Consider the following 24,393-nt stretch of genomic DNA (forward strand, 5'->3'; position numbering starts at 1 on the left):
TTGATTAGTCTTCAGTTAAGTTAACAAAGACACTCGAATCCTTGAGGACAAATAGTCTTTGGAAAAGAGACTCCTCTAGAAATTCAACGTGTCCTTTGCTATGGGTGTATTAAGGATGAAAAACAATTATTTGATCACTTTAGACAAGTTCTAATACAGTTTGATCGATCTTAGATTGACTATCTAACTTTGTGAAGTAGTCTACTCTACACATTGCAGTCCTTCGTTTTGTGGGCAACCTCTTCAATCTTAATTCAATGTATACATGTTAATTTGACCTACATTTCGTCGGTTACACTAAAGCCCTGGGCCTATTTATTTCCAACAAGGGGAATAACGAGCTAAACCAATCAGAGGCAGTAACGGGATCGGAGTGATACACCACAGCGCTGTTTGACGGAAGGATACACTTGGGTGTGATGCGGGACTATAAATAATCATGTGACCTCGCGCGACCGTTGTTTCTCTGTGACATTCAACGATATTTCGTAGTATTCCGAGCGCTCAGTTCTCCCTCGCAAAATGGCAGTTTAACGTGCAGCGGCTTATCCAGCAGCGGCAACAACCCGGCAGTGCAACGGTCAAGCACTGGCTTTTTTACGCAAAATGGCGTAAGTAAAACTTATACGTATTTCTTCACAGGAAATGTAAAGTCAGTCACACGTCAGCTGTCGGGCAGGTGTGGCTGGCAAGCAGGCTTGGGAAGTTGTTGTTAGCGTTCTAGCTAGCTAACTCTACATACAATAGCTTATACTGTTAGCTAACTTCGGATATTTGATATGTCTGACTGGCAGCTAGATTTGGGCTGTCTTTGGCACCTACCCAGCGGTGGAATAGTAACTCGTATCAACTGTCGGCGTTTCAGTGCCTTTCAACAAAGTGACAAAACAATGTGGATCCCGTGCCATCTACAGTGGGCCATTTAAACCGATATCTACGTCATAACTAATTAACTACCCCCTTCTCATATTGAATAACAATATTATGATTTTTAACTCATGTTATTAAGCCCAGGCTCATAAATGAAGTTACTATGCCAGACATGGCAACGTGGCACTTTCAAAATGGCGTAGTTTTGTCCTCGCTTTCTACTTTCCTTTCATGACAGATGGTTGTTGTGAAAATGGCGGTATCCTCACCCCCTCTCTCCGTTTCCATAGTGAGTCAGCGAGGAGGCGGCGTTACCGGTCACATCATGACCAGATTAGGATACGTTATCCGGTGGCGGAGGGCGGGGAGTTTACCAGCACTGGCGGAATTTCCACTGAAGTATTAGACCAGAATAGCTCTCGTACTATTTTATTGTGAAATACATGAATGCGTTTTAGGAGATATTAAGTCAAAGTTGTTATTGACTCGACTTGTTCCTTTAGTTCTTAGTTGAACAAATGGCCTCAAATTTTCCAGGAAACGACCGAATGTTACTGTTGACTAGGTCACTAGGACATAACTTAAGCTACCACAGGTTTTACAAGATATCGCAAGCTGACTGTTTTCAGGTCTATTTCCCAGACGCATACTTCCTCTTATAAGACTTCCTCCTAACACGGAGGGCGTTTGTTTATTTGTCCCTACCCCGGTGGGAGGAGTTTGAACCGGTGCATTCGTTGCATGTGGAGTGATGTGTAGGATTCTGTGTTTTCACATGTAAAAGATTGCTTTTGATAAAAACGCTGTATCTGCCTTCAAAGTGAAAACTAGTTAAATATTTATTATATGGAGAAGCTATGTATGTTTCTGGAAGACGCACCATGCTGCCTTTGTTGACAACATGACAGAGCAGTGCAGATTACTGTTTGATTTGTCAAGGGTGCTCCTCCCTCCCCACTTTCGCCCGATGACGTGAAGGGCTATTCCCCGGTTCAACCCAGGCCAGCAAAATAGAACTTCCTTGATGGGTGTTACTAACACAATACAATGAGGGTAGTCAATGAGTAGCACCATTTAAACTGACACCATTTATTGATATGATTACCTATCCCTCAGAACAATGAGGCGAAGAGAGTTCTTCAAGATAATATCTGACCTTAAAGGCCATGTACTCTTATAATCTCCACCCGGCACAGTCAGGAGGACTGGCCACCCCTCAGATTCTGGTTTCTTCCTAGGTTCCTTCCTAGGTTCCTTCCTTTCTATGGAGTTTTTCCTAGCCACCATGCTTCTACATCTGCATTACTTGGGGTTTTAGGCTGGGTTTCTGTTGAAGCACTTTGACATCTGATTAATAAATTAGGCTTTATAAATACATTTTATTGATTATTTTCCTTTTTCTGTAGCCTAGCTATGATGGTATTAACGCCATGTCATACACGACATCTCACCCCTATCCCACCTCCTCTCCTACAGTATGTGTATGTCTACCAAACAGAATGGGATATGCAAAATACATTTCTGTTGCTCATGTAGTAAATGGACTAATAAAGTAATGTTCTCTCCTCTGTGGAACTACTTGTCATACTGCAATTTGTAACCCCTATCCCTCCATCTCTCTCCTTTCTGCTTCCAGTTCGCTCAAACCAACCACCCTCAGCTCTGCTGTTGTCTACCACAGCACGATATCACCGTTCCCCCTAACGACGACAACGTCCGAAGACTCTCTGTTATCCCGTTATAGTACCCCGTTACTGTTGACAACCACCAGAAGAAGCAGTCATGTCCCTGTTGACTTCCCAACTGGTCTTGGAGGACGTTGGGGCCCTGTTACTGGACAACTGGTTTCTGACGGCTGACCCCATGGGGCCCCGTCTGGACCAAGATGAAGAGGATGATCTACCCCCCTCTCTCTCCTCCTTCTCTTCTTCCCGCTCCCCCTCTCTCTCCAACCCTTCTGCCTCCTCCTTCTCTCCCTCCTCTTTTAGTTTGTCTCCTTCCCCCTCCCATCTCTCGTCCTCCGACTCCCTCCCTACATCCCCTCGTCCCTCGTTCCTGGGGAGCAGCAAGGCCGGGTTCGGGGTAGAGGACCACCCGATGCCGTTGACTCCGTGGCTGGACTCTAGCGAGCTGCTCCATTCCCACATGGGAACAAACTTCTGCAGAGGTGAGAACACAGCTGAAAAGGAAACCACAACAAAAACGCACAGCGTTTGCTGCCTAACCCTATAGGTGGCTCCATCTGTGGTGTTATCACAACTATTAGGCTTAACCTCTCTGGGGTATGTGGGACGATTTCGTCCCACCTACGTAACAGCTACTGAAATTCCAGTGGCGCGATTTTTGAATCGTTAGAAATACTATTACTTCAATTTCTCAAACATATGACTATTTTACAGCTATTTAAAGACAATAATCTCGTTAATCTAACCCCACTGTCCGATTTCAAAAAGGCTTTACAACGAAAGCAAAACATTAGATTATGTCAGCAGAGTGCCCAGCCAGAAAAAATCAGACAGCCATTTTTCAAGCTAGCATATCATGTCACATAAACCCAAACCACAGCTAAATGCAGCACTAACCTTTGATGATCTTCATCAGATGACACACCTAGGACATTGTGTTATACAATACATGCATGTCTGTTCAATCAAGTTCATATTTATATCAAAAAACAGCTTTTTGCATTAGCATGTGACGTTCAGAAAAAGCATAACCCCCGCAAACTTCCGGGGAATTTACTAACAGTTTGCTAAATTACTCACGATAAACGTTCACAAAAAGCATAACAATAATTTTAAGAATTATAGATACATTACTCCTCTATGCACTCGATATGTCCGATTTTAAAATAGCTTTTCGGATGAAGCACATTTTGCAATAATCTAAGTACATAGCCCGGCATTACAGGGCTAGCTATTTAGATACCCACCCAGGTCAGCCTCCACCAAAATCACATTTCCTATAAGAAAAATGTTCTTACCTTGCTTGTTCTTCATCAGAATACACTGCCAGGACTTCTACTTCAATAACAAATGTTGGTTTGGTCCCAAATAATCCATCGTTATATCCAAACAGCGACGTTTTGTTCGTGAGTTCTAGAATGCTTCTTCACGGTCCCGCGCATGGCGCATTGGCGTGTCAAAAATGTCTAAATATAAACTGCTGTTTAAAACCAATTTTTATGCCATTTCACTCGTAGATTAGTGATAATATTCCGACCGGGAGTATGCATTGAGCCTAAACAGCCGAATAAAATTTCTCCTCAGAAGCGACTCGTGCACGCGCCTCATTCAAAGGTCCTCGGAGCAGCCACTTACAAAAGGTGATAATGTGTTTCAGCCTGAGGCTCCCTCGTAAACCTTCAGGTTTTTCGCGGGTTCTGAGAGCCTATTGGAGCCCTGGGAATTGTCACGTTACAGCTAAGATCCTTACTTTTCAATAAAAAGATGCAAGACGCACGACTCCTTGTCAGACAGGGTACTTCCTGCTTGAAACCTTGTCAGGTTTTTGCCTGCCATAGGAGTTCTGTTATACTCACAGACACCATTCAAACAGTTTTAGAAAATTCAGAGTGTTTTCTATCCAAACCTGAACAATAATATGCATATTCTAGCTTCTGAGTTGGTGTAGGAGGCAGTTAAAAATGGGAACATATTTTTTCCAAAATTCTCAATACTGCCCCCTAGCCCAGACAGGTTAAACCTATCATTTTAAGCAATCCCCCACCTACGCTCTTCCCTGGGCTCGGTTTGTCATAAACAGTTGCCCGATACCAACGTGTATGGTAATCATTAACCATAGAGGTCGTTAGTAACTACCGGTATTACCTGTTTGCACATCCACACGTGATGACAAGCCATCCATCACCTGAACAAACTGTTTTGCACCAGATATCCTGGCTAATACTGTAAAACAACACTAGTGTCAGCGGTGCTTTTCCTCCTGTTGTACAGACAGGAAACATGTTGGCAAACAGTAGGGTTCCGGTATCGGCAACTTCAATGTCCCCACAAATCATGATTGACTGGAATATTGTCTTTCAGAGCAGATTTTTGTTTGGGAAAGGACTGATTTTGTTTGAGGACCAATTTTTACTTCGTTATCACTGTACAATAATTATTAAAATTGTCATATCATAAACATTGAGTATAATATGTTGTATATTTAGATGCAATTTACTTATTGCTTCTTCCCCAGATGATGCGTTTTTGGGCATGGACTGGATGGCTGAGAAGATAGACCTGAGTGACTTCGACCTGGACTCACTGATTGGTTCCTGTTGTTCCAACGCCCCGCCCAGTTCCCCCGAGGAGCTCCTGGCCTCCCTGGAGACCCAGATGGACCTAGACCTGGTGGACCCCTTCACCGCCCCAATCCCTGCCCCACACGAGGTGCTCTCCCTGGGCATCCCTCTGGCTGACCTCCCCTCCCTGGATGTCCCTGAGGAAGAGGTAAGGGATGAGGTCAGAGGTCATGTGGTGACGGTTCAGGATCAAGAGGTCGTGGTGAAGTCTGAGCCACAGTCTCCAGCACCCCTCTCCATGGGATATACCCTCGAGCTGGGGAGCGAAGTGGACGTTGATGTCTTGGAAGTCAAGACCACCCACACTCCAACTACCATCATCTCTGAGCCCAGCGACAGCCTCCAGACCACCGCCCCTATCGTCCTCTCCCTCCTGCCCTCAGGCCACTTCGTGGTGGTCCTCTCCCCTAAAGAGGAGCCAACCATCATCCCCACATCAACCCTCTCAGCCTCCAGTAGCTGTGATGACCAGTCTGATGACAGCGACTCCGGCATCGACTCTGTATCCAGCTCCCCTCCTCACCACCCATCTTCCTCCCCCTCTCCTTCTCCCTCCATAGCCGGGTCCTCCAGGACCAAACCCTACTCCAAACCTGAACCTGAGACTACATCCCCCACAACCCTCAGCGGCAAGGTCAAATCAGTATCGGGGGCGCCCAAGGTCGTGGAGAAGAAGCTCAAGAAGATGGAGCAGAACAAGACGGCAGCGACACGTTACCGACAGAAGAAGAAGAGCGAACAGGAAGTGCTGAGCGCGGAGTGTTCCGAGCTGGAGCAGAGGAACCGTGAGCTGGCAGAGAAGGCTGACGGCATCAGCAGAGAGATCCAGTACCTCAGAGATCTGATGGAGGAGGTCCGCTCAGCAAAGAACAGGAAGAAGACCACTGTTAGTGTGGCGTAGTCAGTGGAATTCATGGATAGAAGGAAGGCAAGAAAGGGGAATGCTTAAAATGAGATCCAGTATCTTGTGGAGGAGGGGCTACGTCCTGGTTATCCACCCTTCTACCAAAGTGTACTTTTGCATACTTGCTGTCTATGATGGGAAGTGTGCATTTGCATACTTTGGGAGAAGGGTAGAGAAGGCAGTCGGGTAATGGCTAGAAAGATGATAGAAAAGTTGATGAGATTATTATCAGGGGGAGAAGATGTGGGACTTATTTTAGTCAGGCGGAGCATCAGTCATGCTGGTCTGTTCTGTATGAACTCTATCACCGTGTTACACTGGTATACATACACACCATTAAACACACAAGTGTTGTACGGTATGTGTGTTGACTCGGCCGTGGTTACTGCGTAGGTAGGAAAATGTAGAATTACGACGAAGACCAATTAGTACGGCCACACTCTTACCAAGATCCAACCCACAACCTTCCCCCAAAAATACTCCAGTTTCAAAGACTGGTTACAACACCCCCCCCCCCCCAACTGTCACCCTACTGTTACTCTTACCCTACTCACCCGTTTCTCTTACCCCCTCCCCTTACCCTCCCCCTCTTTTCTCGTTACCCCACTACTCTTTGTCTTCCTCTATGCAGCTTTAGTCCAGAAAGGGGCCTCGCCCTGTGGCAGATTTTTTTAATGTTACACTGAATTCCCTCTGTCACAATGTTATGTTTGGTATGTATATATCTTCACCTGAAACCTGAACTCTACTCTGGCTTCATCAGGGTTTTATTTAACGCTGAATAGTAGAAAACCATCCATCTACTAGACTGTCCTAGACCTAGTTGGCAACTCTAGTGTAGCTTTTAGCTACATGTTTGTTTGGCTTGTATAAATGCTTTGCTATTGTTTACTATTAAAGCTCCTTATTGAATCTCAATTGATCTGTTTGAAGTGTGATCTTTTATATTTTGGATTAAGAAGTACATGTTATTTGTGGCAAATCTAAATGCCATGACAAATTTGCAGTGAAATTGATATGCAATTTTAGTAAGGCACTAGTAGTGTACGCATACGACTGATACCATATAAGCGTTGAATCAATTTGATCATCATGACTAAGCAACAGTACTCTGGTATTTTAAGCCTGTGCAACTGGAATGGCAGGTGATACTGGTCCTGGGAAAAATATTCATGAAGCATCTGAGTAGGAGTGCTGATCTAGGATCAGGTCAAGGGTCCATGTAATTTTGATCTGAAATATAAACCGGTCCTAGATCCGCACTCCCTACTTTGACGTTTTATGAATACAGACCCTGGGTCTGTCACACTTGAGCTCCAACCTGAGCTTCGTGAATATCGGGTCTATTTAAGCATCTTGGAGTAGGAGTGCTGATTTGAGCTCCATTTTGCCTTTTAAATCACAAGAGTACATGGACGGGACTGATCCTAGATCGGATCTCTCTTGATACATACGGCCCCAGGTATACCTGATTTACATGTAAGATTGCGCAAACAGGAAATGGATGGGTAGTTGGTAGTGCAAACATCCATGCTATAACTAGTACAGCTATACTACTTGTCATTGTGCAATAGCTAATGCAGGGGTTGGCAAGTACACTACTACATGTTTGAGCTTTTAGAGTGATTAGCTCTTAATATTTGTTTTTAAATGTTATTTAAGTAATTATTAAACCATAACATAAGGATATATAGCAGGGATCGTCAACTGGCGGCCCTCACATTTTTTTTCAGAATACATTTTTAGCATAAAAAAATTGGGACATAAAGTAATAAAATCACTAGGAATTCACCTCAAAATGTTATTTAGAAAATCTATTCCCAAGTATTTACATTCATAAATAGAGACGTGATCTTGTACCAATATAAGCAAGGTTTGAAATGATTGTTTCTGTCAAATACAATATCTGTTTGGGCTTCTTAAGTCAATTTTCAGAGTACAAATGATTAGTAATTATGTTCCGGCACCCTGACCATCCGCTCAAGAAAAAAATCATCCCGCGGCTGAATCTAGCTGATGATCCCTGGTCTATATAATATCAGTGTTTGTCATTGTGCTTTAAGGGTTAGCCAGTACACCCTGCTTTAACAGGCTTCGCTTATACTGTGTCATTAGCTGTTTTACAATAACATTTGTTTAAAAAATATATTATCCTTAATTAAACAATTTAAAGACTAATCGTCTGAAAATAAGCCTTGGTGCGAGTTGAGCTATTTCAGAAAGTCTTAGAAAACAGGCTTGAACCTGCTAACATTCGACACATTTTCTTGCCATTGGCTGAAGGAGCAAAACCCAAAGAGCAGAAGTGAGACAGAGAAAAGGGAGGTCTGTGAGTGAGAAAGAGACTGAGTGGGGGAGGATACAGAGAAGAGTGAAGCACAGCTGTGAAAACGTCTCACAGGAAAGAATCTCTGTCTCCCCCATTTGTTTTATCTGAAACCAGACAGACTGAGGGGAAACATTTGTCTCTTTCTCTCTCTGTGTGTGTGTGTGTGTGTGTGTGTGTGTGTGTGTGTGTGTGTGTGTGTGTGTGTGTGTGTGTGTGTGTGTGTGTGTGTGTGTGTGTGTGTGTGTGTGTGTGTGTGTGTGTGTGTGTGTGTGTGTGTGTGTGTGTGTGTGTGTGTGTGTGTGTGTGTGTGTGTGTGTTGTGTGTGTGTGTGTGTGTGTGTGTGTGTTTGTGTGTGTGTGTGAGAGAGGTAAAAAGTTGTGGGTTGACAGCATGTGTGTCAGTGAGTGAGAGAGAAACAGATTGTGGGTTAGTGTGTGAGTATGTGCAATGAAAATAGTGTGAGGTCACTAGGCTGAATATTTGTGTGTCTATATGTAAGACTAGTGCGCGTGTATGCGAGAGTGTGTCTGTTCGTGTGTACAAACGTTTGTGTGTGAAAGAGTTCAGTGGGTTGAAGGAAACATGGCAGATGAGTACATTTAGCTTGAGTAGTAAAAAACAGATTTATTTATTTTACCTTTATTTATGACCATGTAAGCCGGGAGAACAGAGACACACAGACAGACAGACAGACAGACAGACAGACAGACAGACAGACAGACAGACAGACAGACAGACAGTCCACAGTAGTGAGGCCTTCCACTCCTGCACAGGCCCTGATAAGAACCGCCCTGATAGAGAGAGAGAGAGAAGGGGAGAGAAGGAGAGAGTGGAAACGATAAGGGGAGAGAGGAGGGAGAGAGGTAGAAAGAAAGGTGGAGGGAGAGAGCGAGAGTAGAAGAGAGAGGTCAAAAGAGAATACTTAGTAAGTTGTACAACTGAATCCATTCAACTGAAATGTGTCTTCTGCAATTTGTAAGTCGCTCTGGATAAGAGCGTCTGCTAAAGGACGTAAATGTAAATGTAACCCAACCCGTCTGAATCAGAGGTGCAGGGGGGAGGGGGCCTTAATCGACGTCCACGTCATCGCGCCTGGGGAGCAGTTGTTGGGAGTTAACTGCCTTGCTCAAGGGCAGAACAGCAGATTTATCTACCTTGCTGGCTCTGGGTTTTGAACCAGCGACCTTTCAGTTACTGGCCCAATGCTCTTAACCGCTAGACGGAGGGAGAGCAATAGAAAGAGAGGGATAGAGAACAAGTGAGAGGCATGTCAAGCCAAGGCAAATGCCATGCAGGGAATGAATGCCTGTTTGAAATGGGACTTAGAAATGGCTCCAGACCTGGGTTCAAATACCATTTGAAATCATTTCAAATACTTGATCTGTGCTTGACTGAGGTTGCCTGTTGAAATGGAACCAATAGAGAAGTCCCAAAAGTGCTAACCCAGCCCACCAGTGACCTAGCACTCCAGGCAGACTAAAGCAAATACTCAAAGTATTTGAACGTTTTCGAATAGTATTTGAACCCAGGTCTGAATAGCTCATTAGGAGATCATGGGTGTGAGTGCTGGGATCGACGAAGCGTTTTAAAGCAGGCTGACTGAAGATGAGCCTTGACTTGTAGTGTTCATTCCACATGAATCTACTGTTATTTGGTCTGCGTACCAAATGGCATCCTATTCGCTATGGGACCTGATCAAAATGAGTGTTCTCCATAGGGAATAGGGTGCCATTTGGGATGCACACTACCAACCACAATGGGCTTAATTCATTAATGGCTTGGCTTGTCAGTATGCTTTTGGTGTTTTGAGCCATTCACAATAACAGGGATTCTCACTGGCGTGTGTGTGTGTGTGTTTCATGATTCACTGGCCCTAAACTAAGGTTTGATCAGGACACAGCCACATAGCAGTTACTGGTGGTATGTAGTGTTAATTATAACTCTTGGCTAGAGCCCAGGTAGAGGCCTCATTGGTTAACAAAGGCAAAGAAGGCCTGAGTAAGGAATAGTATAGATGTATCTGTCCCCCACTGAGTAGATCCAAAGAGGGACTACAGTACCATGAAACTGAGACTGCATCCCAATGGCACCTATCGGGTTCTGGTCAAAAGTAGAGCACTGTATAGGGAATAGTGTTATTTGGGACGTGACCTCTAACAGTCCATTGCTACTTCCCACAGACTTGTCAAAATGTTATTTTAGGCACTTGCCTTCAAAGCACAAAATACTAGACCTAACAAAAATGACGGGGAAGCAACTTTGATTCAACCAGCGTGTGCCCAGTGGGGATCGTCTCTTTCTACCTCTCTCTCCTCTTTCCTTCTTTCTCTTTCCAGCCCCCTCTCTTCTGGCTCTCGCTCTCTCACTCGCTACTGTATGTAGGAGTCGAAAACCAGATGACTCGTCTCAAGTAGGTCTATTTTAGGCTAACTTGAATCTGAAGCAGGATTTAACCCAGCAACTCTTCAACTCAGTCAGTCACAGGACAAGCGCACTGGCCTGCGTCATAAAGATGGTTGAGTAAGCTGAGTTGACTGAGGGGTAACACAGAGAAGTGGTAGTGATAGTGTTAGCAATGGCCCTACTTCTCTGAGAGTATATATAGTTCCCTAATCCCCAGCCGTCAGCCTGTTAATGAGCTCAGATCCTCAGACTGTCACTGTGACCAGATAATTAGCCTGTGTGTGTGTGACCAGATAATTAGCCTGTGTGTGTGTGACCAGATAATTAGACTGTGTGTGTGTGACCAGGTAATTAGCCTGAAGGCTCGGGATCAGAGTGAGTCATCTAGGGACATGTCAGTCAGTATACAGACGTGTGAGAGAGGAAGAAAGAGGAAGTAGGGGTGGAGCTTAAATAGTTAGTTAAATCAAACACAGGTTCAACTGAATGACAACAAAGACAGAATACAATATGGAATTTTATTGTATTCATCTCCGTGGAATACTCCTCAGAGCCAGATGCTGATGACAAGTTACCCTATGCTGGAAGAACGGGGATGCGATGACAGGCCTTCAGTTGGTGGTGGGGAGGTGGAAGGTCGTTGAAAGGCTGTTGCTGCAAAACAGCAAGTGGGAGACAAAGTTTGAGTTGACATAAATACTCCCCTAGATTCATGCTCATTGGTTGAAAGAAAGGAAAGTGATTAGTGATTATTATTGCACGAGTGAGCCCATAGGTTAATCAGCAAGCGGGGTGGGATTGCCTTACTGTGCCATGCTCATAGGCTGAAGTGAATAGGTGAATGACATTCTGCATTCTTGCTAATAGCAAAGGAGGAGGAGAGACGTGACGCCATACTGATGAGGTAACATTATAGACACTACCATACCTGCTATGCTGATGAGGTAACATTATAGACACTACCATACCTGCTATGCTGATGAGGTAACATTATAGACACTACCATACCTGCTATGCTGATGAGGTAACATTATAGACACTACCATACCTGCTATGCTGATGAGGTAACATAGACACTACCATACCTGCTATGCTGATGAGGTAACATTATAGACACTACCATACCTGCTATGCTGATGAGGTAACATTATAGACACTACCATACCTGCTATGCTGATGAGGTAACATTATAGACACTACCATACCTGCTATGCTGATGAGGTAACATTATAGACACTACCATACCTGCTATGCTGATGAGGTAACATTATAGACACTACCATACCTGCTATGCTGATGAGGTAACATTATAAACACTACCATACCTGCTATGCTGATGAGGTAAAATTATAAACACTACCATAGATACCTGCTATGCTGATGAGGTTATAACATTATAATCATTACCAAATGCCTGCTATGCTAATGAGGTAACATTATAAACACTACCCTATAAAAACCGGTTGTGTTTATGAGGTAACATTATAGACACTACCATATGAACAAAAGAGATGTGAATTATATGCGTTTATGAATAAAAAGTAACCCTAGACTAGAGTTTCTAGACTGTGTGTGTGTGTGTGTGTGGAAGCGAGAGGTGTGTATAAGGAAACTATGAGTCACTGTGAAAGAACCACTGGTATGGTGTCATTCTACACTTCTAGAGAATTGGGGAGGAAGGACTTGAGGTACTGTAATAACATTTTCAAACCTCGACTCAATCAGCAATAAAGATAAACAAAGTAAACTTGTCATGGATAATGTGAACATTTTGGATAATATGATGAATATAAATACAGCATCAAAGACAATCAATTGCATTGCCAAATATCTGTGTCTTCCTAGGGTAATCCTCGTTTGTAAACTTTAAAACGTTTTTCTCTCCGTCCATTGTCTGATTTGTGTTGTGCTTTTTAATTTATGCTAGCAAACATACAGAAATGCACTCGTGATAAAAGTAGGCCTCCAAGTCTTCATTTCATAAATGTACAGTACCTTCCCACCTTTTTACTTCTAATGCTAGAGTGCCACCTGGCGTCATTACTGTAAACTACACTTCCCAATTTTTATGAAAACATAATCACCGCAGACTGTCATGTGATCAGTAAACACTGGGCTTGTTCCGACATTGCAGCCGACTGATCTACAAATCACCTTGCATCATAAATAACGATATTATTATTTGTAGATCAGTCAGTCCGGATTTGATGCTCCCGAACACCGCCACAGCTTTAACGAGAAACAGAAAGTTGAATGAACTAAGGGTGTTGTGACGGTATGATAGAAACGACACTGTTACACAGCGTCCAACTCTATCATTCTGAACTCTTTTGAATGAACACCAAGAACCAACGGAAGTCGTTTTGATCCCACGTTCTTGCTGTATGCTGCTTGCACGGTTTCTAAGAAGGTACCGTAAGTAGGTGGACAAACATCGATGCTAGCTACAGTTATACCAGATAATGTTATTTAACCAAATAGTTTTGAGATCCATTACTGGGAGTTACAGGTTAGGTACTGTTTGTAGCACAGATCATTTTCGACCAACCTTAACTTGAATGTCCAGTTTCAGGTGGTGGGTTTGAATTTAGAAAATGCTCAGTTATTAAAATAAATGTTTTGCTCCATTAAGTAAATTCAACAATGTGTACTGCGCCATCTTGTCTATTTAAAATCTCTTATTGATTGAGACAGGTCCACCCCGAAAGTGCAGCATGTCATGATGACACTCATCACTTCTTACCGTCCTTGTATTACAGACTTCCCATCTTTCTCTCTCTCTCTCTTTCCCCCTTTCCTTCCCTCACTCTCTTCCTCCCCCTCTGTCTTTTCCCTTCACTCCCTTCCTCCATCAGGATGTCATCGTCTCTTTCCCGACCTCTTCATGTGATCTGGGAGACAGAGGAGCTGGTGGCCTACCTCCACCCCCAGCCCTGGACACCAGGTAGATGCATATATTTACCACCTAGATCTGGTCCAGGGCCCGGTTTCCCAAAAGCATCTTAAGGCTAAGTTAATCGTTAGAACTTTCGTAGGAGCATCGTTAAATATTGTAAGGTCGCGTCAATTCATATCTGATATTAGAACAAATTATTTGTCAAAGAGTAACTCAAGTTCTTTGTTCTTTAATTATTGCAAACACGTGTATGGTAAATAAGTTGTATTACGTTCTCCCCTCGGGTGTAGCTCGTCTGAGGAGGAGACGTAAATGCCTGGGCCTAAACACACCAGGTAACACGGATGAAATGGGAAGAAATGTGGGGTGCAATGGGCGATGAATAAATCAGACCACAACCAAAACTCAATTTTAACCCTCAGGGGATGTTTAGTAAATTATTTAAATAAACAATATAACACACCCATAAATAATCAGTAAACAACAAGGGAAGGTAAGCGAAGGGAATGTTTGGGATCGGGGTCCAAGTAATGAAAATAAACAAAAGGTCCCTCTTCTACACACCTAAACCTTCCTAACACACTCTAAACCCTAACCCACTGTCCTACCTGGTTCCAAGAAAATACAAGGGTGACACCCGCCCGGCTAACCTAGTGTATAAAACAATGGGTTATCTACGTGAGAATGTACACCCATGGGCAGATCTACCTTTTCCCTTCTCCAGGACCTAGGTAGGGTGGAGCGCCTCAGGAGGACAGGCTGAAACACAAACAAAGAAATTAACACCAATAATCAACCAAAAAAAACAAGTGTCCTCTCTCTCTCCCTCCTCCTCCTTCTCACACAGCAAACAGATATCCTCTCTGTAATCAGCTACAGCCACGCCCACCATCGTTAGCCGCAACTTGGTACACCTGTAATGCTCCGGACAAACACACTAACAGGGGAAAATGGGGAACAAGAAAAACGTAACACGTAACACGCCCCCCACAAAAAAAAGAGTAAACCCCTGGGTTTATGATAAAACCCTTATACACTTACATCAAAGTTATCAAGGCCTTGTTCTATTATTACTTATCTTTGTTTTAACTAGGCACGGGACAAAGCATCCGCAACTATGTTTTCTGAACCCTTTATGTGCTGAATTTCTAAATTATAACCCTGTATAACCAACGCCCAACGCATAAGACGTTGGTTGTGGTTATACATGCGGCTCAGGAAAGTTAAAGGGTTGTGGTCTGTGTATACCACAACAGGCAACACACTGGAGCCAACATAAACCTCAAAAAATTGTAGTGCAAATAACAGCGCCAGAGTCTCCTGTTCGATAGTGGAATAACGTGACTGACAGCTGTTGAATTTTCGAGAGAAATAACAAACTGGGTGATCTAGACCATCGTGTTCCTGTAATAGTACAGCACCTGCACCTACTGAACTGGCATCCACCTCCAACTTAAATGGTTTCTGGAAATCAGGGGCAGAAAGAACAGGAGAAGTACACAATAGTGCTTTTACAGAGTCAAAAGCAGATTGACACTCAGCGGTCCACTCAAAGGACACTGAAGGACTGAGTAACCTAGTCATTGGGGCTACAACTGTTGAGAAATTCCTACAAAATGTACGATAATAACCCGTCATGCCTAAGAATCTGCGTAATTCTCGGCGAGTGGCAGGAAACCGGGTGATAGCATCCACCTTAGTTGTTACGGTACGCACCTGACCCCGACCCACCGCTTTACCCAAATATGTAACAGTTGCCTTTCCAAACTCACATTTGGCTAAGTTAAGGGTCAAAGAAGCGTTGGCCAAGCGTGCAAACACAGCCCTCAATGTGCTCATGTGATTAAGCCAGGTAGTTGAATGAACAACCAGGTCATCCAGATATGCTGTACAATCAGGAACATCAGCCAACACAATATTTACCAAACGTTGAAACGTGGCCGGAGCATTCCTCATTCCAAAAGCCATCACTGTGTACTGGCAGAAACTGTCAGGAGTTACAAAAGCAGACACCTCAGAGGCACGAGGGGTTAAAGGCACCTGCCAATAACCTTTTAACAAGTCAAGCTTCGTAACATATGCAGCCGATCCAATGGTGTCTATACAGTCATCCATACGAGGTAAAGGGAATGAGTCAGGTATAGTTACATTATTCACTTTCCTGTAGTCAGTGCAAAACCTTTGAGTCCCGTCAGGCTTTGGAATCAGCAGACAGGGGGAACTCCAAGGACTGCCACTGGGGATTGCCATCTCATTTTCCAGTAAATAAGTTACCTCTTTCTTCATCACTCCTCTCTTGATTGAATTCACACGATAAGGGTGCTGTTTGATTGGAGCAGCATCACCTACATTTATATCATGTTTCAACACATTGGTACGACTGGGAACATCCTGAAAGAGACTTGGAAAATCAGCGATTAGTAATTCAATATCAGCCCTCTGCTGATCATTCAAGTGCAACAAATGGGTTGGGAGAGACGCCACCATCTCCGAATTACACAAACGAGCACACTGCTCAGGAGTATTCCGCATCACCAAACCGTCCTCATCATTTATGCTGACTCCTGGGTGAGTAACCAGGCTCACAGAAGCAACAGAGGATACAACAGGTTTTCCACTGGTAATGGGAGACTCGATACCACCTCTAACAAGATAGGCTTTAATCATGTTAATGTGACATACCCGAAATGGTCGTCTACGGTCTGGCGTTTTGATAACATAATCAGTATCACTGAGTTTTCAGTCCACCACATATGGACCAGAGAAACTGGAAGAGAGACACGAGCCGGGTACCGGCAACAACACCAAGACTTGGTCACCTGGTTGAAAAGAACGAGACACAGATTTGACATCAAAATGACGTTTCATTTTCTTTTGTGTGGAAGACAGATTTTCTCTGGCTACAGCACAGGCGTCATGCAACCGCTCCCGGACTTGACTAACAGTCTAGTACATTAGTAGAGGACCCAACTGAATCATCAGCCATAAGTTGTTCTTTCAGTACCTTGAGGCCCTCTCACGGTATGACCAAAGATTAGCTCAGCTGGGCTAAACCCAAGAGACTCTTGTACGGTCTCCCGAATAGCAAACAGCACGTAGGGCACCCCCTCATCCCAATCTTTTCCTGTGTCCATACCGTATTTACGCAACATAGCTTTTAGCGTCTGATGCCAACGTTCCAGCGCGCCCTGACTCTCCGGGTGATAAGCGCTAGACATCTGATGGGACACTGACAAGGACTTCAACACACTTCCAAACAATTTTGATGTAAAATTTGTGCCTTGATCCGTCTGTACAATTTTTGGAAATCCAAAGGTAGAGAAATACTTAATCAGCGCCTTCACAATTGCCTTACTTGTGATTTTACGCATAGGAATCGCCTCTGGGTACCTTGTAGCAGTGCACATTATTGTTAACAAGAATTGATTACCCGACTTAGTCCTGGGTAAGGGACCAACACAATCGATGATTACTTTCTCAAACGGCTCTCCCATAACCGGAATAGGGCAGAGAGGAGCCTGGGAAATTACCTGGTTAGGTTTCCCCACCACTTGGCAAGTACTACATGTACGGCAATAACGAGCCACATCCCGTTTCATTCCCGGCCAGAAGAAATGACGGAGAAGTCGGTCGTAGGTTTTAGTCACCCCTAGATGACCAGACCAGGGAATATCATGAGCTAGGGACAACACCTTCGTCTGAAATGGGGCAGGAACTACAATCTGGCAAACAGAACTCCAATCATTTTCTAGGTCAGCACAGGGAGTCCATTTTCTCATCAGAAGCCCCTTCAAGGAAATACATCACCCCTTTCCTGTGTTTCTCACTCAAAGGTAACATGGAGGAAAAACATTTGGCCAAGCCCACATCCTCTATCTGGGCAGCTATTAGCTCCTCCCGAGTAACTGGCAACCTTAAACAGTCCACCGAGGAAGCCATTGTCTTGTCTTTATTCCCATCATCATGATCAGAACTCACTGGGAACACAGGAGTAGAACACTGAATATCTTCCCCATTCAACATAGGTGCAAGCACAGAGTCAGCTAAGTCTACCATGGTACCTAAGCGACGTGACTGCGCACGCGTAATTGCACACGCTGGAAATGCTTCGGGAAACGTAGTTCCCAAAACATCAGCACTTGACTGAGCATCAGGCTTGTCTAGCACTTCTAACACAGGCACAACTTTTCCTCCTGCTAGATCGTTACCCATGATTAGGTCAACCCCTTTTACGGGAAGCTCGGACTGTACACCGATTCTGAAATATCCACTCACTAGATCAGAAGTCAAATGGACAGTATGTAACGGAACAGGCACACAACCCATTTCGATCCCCTCAATAATACACTAGAGCCACAATAAGACTCTTCTGACCAGGGCAGAACACTCGAGAGAATTACAGACTGAGCTGCACCAGTATCTCTCAATATCAAAACTGGCTTTTGGTCTCCAGAATCACCTGTCAGGGAAACAAAGCCTTTAAATATGAACGGGTCGTACGTGTGATCAGGACAACTTAGTACAACTTCAGGACTCTCCTTTACAGAGCTCTTATTGGTTACTTTAATCAAACCCACACTTTTATGGAGTTTAGGGGTTGAAGCTGGTGACTTGCGTTTTAGAGACATACATTCCGAAATTACGTGTCCTACTTTATGACAGTAAAAACATGCGCGTTCCTCCTTTTGATTCAGCCGTGTACTTCCTGAGTAACGAGGTGAATAGTAAACAGAAGAGGATACAACCGGTCTAGTCTCACTACGGGGTGTGGGAAACACCGTTTTATGTGTTAACACAAATTCATCTGCAAGCACCGCGGCGTCAGATAACTAACACTTTCTGTTCATTAAGGTATACAACCAACCGCTCTGGGAGGCTGTTTTTAAATTCTTCCAATAACATTAATTCACGAAGACCTTCAAAGTCTTTGATTTTACTCGCTGAGCACCATTTGTCGAAGAGAGACTCCTTCTCTCTAGCGAGTTCAACAAAAGTTTTTATAGAGGATTTGGAGTGCTTTCTAAACTTTTGTCTATAAGCCTCTGGCACAAGCTCATACCCACGGAGCACAGTAGCCTTAACTATGTTGTAATTAAGACTATCAGCGAGAGAAAGAGTACCCAATACCTCCTGCGCTTTACCGGACAATTTACATTGGAGTAAAAGCGGCCACACATCCCTAGGCCAATTCAAAGCCACTGCTATGCGTTCGAATGCACAAAAGTAAGAGTCAACCTCAGATTCACGGAATTGTGGAACTAAAGCAATATGCCGGCTAATGTCAAAGGTAGAGACAGATCCTAGGGTGGAAAACACACTATTGGAAACGGCAGGGACAGCGGCCAGCCTCGCCATCTCTGCCTCTAATTCCAATTTGCGCATTTCGAAGTCCATCTGCCTTATCTTAAGGTCCTTTTCTGCTTCCAACTCCAGTCGGCGCATCTCCAACTTGAGATGTAGCTCATCCTTTCGGATTTGTGCTCGCTCTTCTGCCTCCATCTGTAAATGTACAGCTGTAGGCATAGGAGAAAGAGGGTCAAATCTCGGCAAGGTGGCCGGGGCCTTATACTCGACCTCATCGTCGGGCCTAGACGGGGTACCCAGAACATCCACCACCTCTCCAACCGTAGGCCGAGGCAAAACCAACACCTGCTTTTCCATCAGCGCCGCTAATACCAAGGCCTTTACCTCCACCTTAACAAATCCCCTTGGCACGGAGATATCGAAATGGTCTGCCAAAGTCTCTAAATCCACTCTCCTACAATTCTCAAAACCCTCCCACGTTGGGTTATCCAGAAAAAACTTCAGGTTAAAGTTGGCCATATTCCAAATCCACCACCTAACTACTACGCAGCACTAAACCAAACACAACAACTACCCAATCCACCTTTACTACCCTAGTGTGCGGGCACAAGCTGGATCAATAAAGATCCCGGATGAGCCCCCATATTACGTTCTCCCCTCGGGTGTAGCTCGTCTGAGGAGGAGACGTAAATGCCTGGGCCTAAACACACCAGGTAACACGGATGAAATGGGAAGAAATGTGGGGTGCAATGGGCGATGAATAAATCAGACCACAACCAGAACTCAATTTTAACCCTCAGGGGATGTTTAGTAAATTATTTAAAATAAACAATATAACACACCCATAAATAATCAGTAAACAACAAGGGAAGGTAAGAGAAGGGAATGTTTGGGATCGGGGTCCAAGTAATGAAAATAAACAAAAGGTCCCTCTTCTACACACCTAAACCTTCCTAACACACTCTAAACCCTAACCCACTGTCCTACCTGGTTCCAAGAAAATACAAGGGTGACACCCGCCCGGCTAACCTAGTGTATAAAACAATGGGTTATCTACGTGAGAATGTACACCCATGGGCAGATCTACCTTTTCCCTTCTCAAGGACCTAGGTAGGGTGGAGCGCCTCAGGAGGACAGGCTGAAACACAAACAAAGAAATTAACACCAATAATCAACCAAAAAAAACAAGTGTCCTCTCTCTCTCTCTCTCCCTCCCTCCTCCTCCTTCTCCTTCTCCTTCTCCTTCTCCTTCTTCTTCTTCTTCTTCTTCTTCTTCTTCTTCTTCTTCTTCTTCTTCTTCTTCTTCTTCTTCTTCTTCTTCTTCTTCTTCTTCTTCTTCTTCTTCTTCTTCTCACACAGCAAACAGATATCCTCTCTGTAATCAGCTACAGCCACGCCCACCATCGTTAGCCGCAACTTGGTACACCTGTAATGCTCAGGACAAACACACTAACAGGGGAAAATGGGGAACAAGAAAAACGTAACACGTAACATTCATATATATATACGGTCTCGCTGTTACACCTCGCAGGGCAGACAGAGAAGAGAACGTCACATCCTATTGTTCTCTCTTATATACTATGACAGAGATAGTTCCCGCTCACTGCTGGCCTGTCAGAGGGAGGAGGAGCGTGGTTTAAACTTGCTCCTCCTATCGTCGGCGTGCAGGCTGGTCCCAGCCTCGTGACGCACTTCCTGTCGCCGGGTGTAGTTCTTGTCTTCAGCAGTTGACTTATCCGTAGTTTATATACTTAATATTGTAGCATAGCTTCCCCGGTATATTATATAGGTTATGCAAACAAATAGCCAATTCAACCCTAACAATATCCAAGCTGTTTCCCTAAACCATCGTTATTAACGCTGCACTTGAAAACGCTCGTAATCTAACACCTGCCTCAGACCACTTGTAGAACAGCGTCGTTAGATGCATTCTTTGCCATCCTGTGTCACTTAATATACAGAAAATCTCAACTAAACATAGAATCACATGGTTGATCCATCTCTACGACCACTGATAACTTCAGAACAAAAGTTGACTACAAAGAGGAAGTTGCCAATGTCTTTGCAGTTGATACAAACAAGCCACGTAGACAAAGATAGCCTACTGTTTGTAGCGTATGTGTTTTCAATCAATATGAGACAATATACCCACAGGAAAGTATAATTCTATCAACCTTTCAAAGCGCAGGTAGTGCATTCAGATTCCTATCACCTGAAGCATGCGCAGAAACATGTAAACATGTGCAAGAGCTCGGCAAGTATGCATGTGTCTCGTGCATGTATTTTTGTCTTGTGCGCATGCTTCAGGTGATAGGAATCTGAATGCACTACCTGCGCTTTGAAAGGTTGATGGAATTATACTTTCCTGTGGATATATTGTCTCATATACCGACCAAAAGGACCAACCGCACAGACAACCAGTAAAGTACATTCAAATATAATTGTAATTTTATTCGACATTCTGGCTTGTAAAGTTGAGAGGAAACTGTCCTGATTCAAACGCTCATTTCTGCCCAACGTAGAATTCAATGTAATTCATCGTCGGGTTTCCAGCCAGGTAACACACCTCATGTCAATCCATTGCTTTTACATTTTATGAAAGTCAGTTGCTACGCAACCACTGAACATGTACAGTGAACTGTGCAATCCTTCTATAGTATACTATCATCCACTATATCTTGCTGTCTGGCACCCTATCCTCCATATAGTGCACTGCATAGGGAAAAGGGTTCCATTTGGGACGATCTTTGTCTTCATATATGGAATATCAATCATAGGCACTACCATCCTGGAGCCGAAGACCCCCAGGGGCTCCGATGAGGAACCAAGCCCAGCTCAGGGCAGTCTCTTCAAGCTGGGTGAGGGAGCCTACCTGAGGTTGCTGCTGGGGGCCAGGGAGGTGGGGGCCCTGCTGTGTGAGAGGCTGGGGGTGAAGAGATGTGCCCTGGTCTGCAGGCCCCACCCAGACAGTAACAGTCCACCCCAGGTCTGTTGTGTTTGTACTCTACTCTACTATTTTCTACTTTACTCTTATTCTACTGTATTCTACTCTTTTCTACTTTACTCTTATTCTACTCTATTCTACTTTTTTCTACTTTACTCTTATTCTACTCTATTCTGATCTTTTCTATTTTTCTCCATTCTATTTTATTCTACTCTTCTCTATTCTAATCTATTCTATTGTGTCTCATCTAGTTTTGAATAAAAACTGGCAATATAATTTATGTTGATGAACAAAAACATTACATTTGTGTTTAGATAGCATCATAATTCTGTCGTCGTTTCTAGAATGAACAGGTAACCTAGTAATAGTCCCTGTTGTTATTGACTCTCAGATCCGGGTGCTGCCGCTACACGGCCTTGACAGCGATTGGCGCCCCCACCTGGCGGAAGATGAGCACTACACCCACCACGACCCCGGCTACGTCACCTCTAAAAGCGGCCCTCGCTGGACTGACACGTCCCTCCAGGAGATCCAGGCTGAGATTCGGGCCCAGCTCCCTTCCCCCAATGCCCTACCAAACCTCACCTTCCTGGGGGAAGACCCATCGCACCCTGGCCTCTTCTCCCGGATCGTCCGTGGAGAGGAGCAGCAGTGGAGGGTGTGGGAGGATGAGGGACATGTGGCATTCCTCACCCCATTCCCCAACGCCCCTGGCCTCACCGTACTGGTCCCCCGTCGACCTCTGACCTCGGATATATTTAGACTCAAAGAGGCAGATTATACGAGTTTGGTACTGGCAACCCAGAAGGTGGCCAGGGTTTTGGAAGAGGGTCTCGGAGCGTGGGGGGTGGGGTTGATATTCGAGGGGTTTGAGATTGACTACGCTCATGCTAAATTGATACCTCTGCTCTCTCCTCCCTCCTCTCACCAAGTTGATGGGGGCTCCACCACCACCACTAGCTCTCCACCTCCTCAGGCCCAGTTTAGTGCCACCTATCCTGGGTTTGTGACCTCGGAGGATGGCCCTGAGGCCAGCCTGGAGTGTTTGAAGGAGTTACAGGCCAAAATCACACAGTAATGATAATGTATTGACATGTTATGAAATATGTATGTAATTGCATATTATGAAGGACCTGAAACTGGGTGATTATAGTATTGGATGTATTGCACTTGACTACATACATTCCAATTGGTTGACTTGGTGATGTGGTAGCTTTTTTCAATACGAAGCCTGTTGATTCATGTACATACTGATTTGGTATACCAAATTCTATAGATGTGACTGTTTCTGTAATTCATTTTATTATCAACTTTAAATAGGACAACAATCAAGAGCTTTATTTGATAAACATGGTACTTTAAGGTTTTTAGACGTTTCCTTTGAAAAGTACTTAACAGTAGCATGGAAAAATACATGATTGTTTGATCAAAATAAACATGTGATTTCTATTACGTTTTGTAAAGTTTATTTTCAGATGATATTAGTTAGAGTACAACAGGCTGAGAAGGAGAAAACGGAAAGAAATGAACCGCCATCTTTCATTGTCAAATGTTACTATACATATGTCATTACTCATTATCCCTCTAATTGTATTAAATTAGTACAAACAACCATGAAACCAAGCACCTTCATATAGGGCTAGTTCACCCAAATTACAAAATGAACTATTGGATTCCTTCAAAAGTTTACATTTGAAACAGTGGCCATATAGACATACCTTGTACATAGACAGTTTTTTTTCTTACCCTGTAAGCAATGTAATTTAGTGAACTATCCATTTAATCATTATATTACATATGTTTCAGTCATATCATTGAATCATCATCACCCAGTGTTTTGTCTCTCAATTATGTTTGGCGGGACCTATTTACAGAGTTCAGCGCTCACAACACATCTGCATATTCCCCTAACAAGGTCTTAAGATCTCTGCCTAACAAGGCTTCTAATTGGTCCCTCAGTGTTTCAATTAAGAGGTTGAATTAATGAGCAGTTAAGTGGTTAATTAGCAGGGTATAAACAGGGCATTACCCGAGGCTATCATTATACAAAGACTGAGGCCGCATCTCAATACTCTGCATGGTTACTTTTCAGAGAAAAAAAAGACGGGACACCACATCTCAATGTTCTTTCCATGGTTACTAGAGAAACAAAAAGACTGGGGCTTCATCTCAATACTCTTTCCATGGTTACTAGAGAAACAAAAAGACTGGGGCTTCATCTCAATACTCTTTCCATGGTTACCAGAGAAACATAAAAGACTGGGGCTTCATCTCAATACTCTTTCCATGGTTACTAGAGAAACAGAAAGACTGGGGCTTCATCTCAATACTCTTTCCATGGTTACTAGAGAAACAAAAAGACTGGGGCTTCATCTCAATACTCTTTCCATGGTTACTAGAGAAACATAAAAGACTGGGGCTTCATCTCGATACTCTT

The 24,393-nt window shown here is 43.9% G+C and overlaps 2 protein-coding genes across 4 annotated transcripts; both read left to right on the forward strand.

Annotated features, from left to right (window-relative positions):
• Nucleotides 1-439: 439 nt before the first annotated feature.
• LOC115147454 (cyclic AMP-dependent transcription factor ATF-4) lies at nucleotides 440-6,998 on the forward strand. The gene is made up of 3 exons (XM_029689699.1): nucleotides 440-611; nucleotides 2,507-3,037; nucleotides 5,071-6,998. Exons 2-3 carry the CDS (start codon nucleotides 2,653-2,655, stop codon nucleotides 6,075-6,077), a joined length of 1,392 nt encoding a protein of 463 aa, XP_029545559.1. The 5' UTR covers nucleotides 440-611; nucleotides 2,507-2,652; the 3' UTR covers nucleotides 6,078-6,998.
• A 5,900-nt stretch (nucleotides 6,999-12,898) lies between these two features.
• On the forward strand, nucleotides 12,899-23,408 carry LOC115147455 (uncharacterized). Of its 3 annotated transcripts, none has more exons than XM_029689702.1 (4): nucleotides 12,899-13,222; nucleotides 13,668-13,756; nucleotides 21,790-21,998; nucleotides 22,348-23,408. In XM_029689702.1, exons 1-4 carry the CDS (start codon nucleotides 13,197-13,199, stop codon nucleotides 23,032-23,034), a joined length of 1,011 nt encoding a protein of 336 aa, XP_029545562.1. In that variant the 5' UTR covers nucleotides 12,899-13,196; the 3' UTR covers nucleotides 23,035-23,408. The 3 variants fall into 3 exon arrangements, with proteins under 3 accessions (XP_029545562.1, XP_029545560.1, XP_029545561.1); XM_029689700.1 differs by having other exon boundaries at nucleotides 12,900-13,231; nucleotides 13,572-13,756; XM_029689701.1 differs by having other exon boundaries at nucleotides 12,900-13,222; nucleotides 13,572-13,756.
• Nucleotides 23,409-24,393: the final 985 nt, after the last annotated feature.

This window comes from Salmo trutta, chromosome 14 (assembly GCF_901001165.1).
Source record: "Salmo trutta chromosome 14, fSalTru1.1, whole genome shotgun sequence".
Classification (NCBI taxonomy): domain Eukaryota; kingdom Metazoa; phylum Chordata; class Actinopteri; order Salmoniformes; family Salmonidae; genus Salmo; species Salmo trutta.

Bases quoted from the DNA above. Each gene is read 5' to 3' on its own strand.
- LOC115147454 (XM_029689699.1), top strand. From the start codon at position 2,653: ATGTCCCTGTTGACTTCCCAACTGGTCTTGGAGGACGTTGGGGCCCTG. The intron at 3,038-5,070 runs GTGAGAACACAG...CTTCTTCCCCAG, and splicing joins GGGAACAAACTTCTGCAGAG to ATGATGCGTTTTTGGGCATG.
- LOC115147455 (XM_029689700.1), top strand. From the start codon at position 13,197: ATGCTGCTTGCACGGTTTCTAAGAAGGTACCGTAA. The intron at 13,757-21,789 runs GTAGATGCATAT...TATCAATCATAG, and splicing joins CCCCCAGCCCTGGACACCAG to GCACTACCATCCTGGAGCCG. The intron at 21,999-22,347 runs GTCTGTTGTGTT...ATTGACTCTCAG, and splicing joins ACAGTAACAGTCCACCCCAG to ATCCGGGTGCTGCCGCTACA.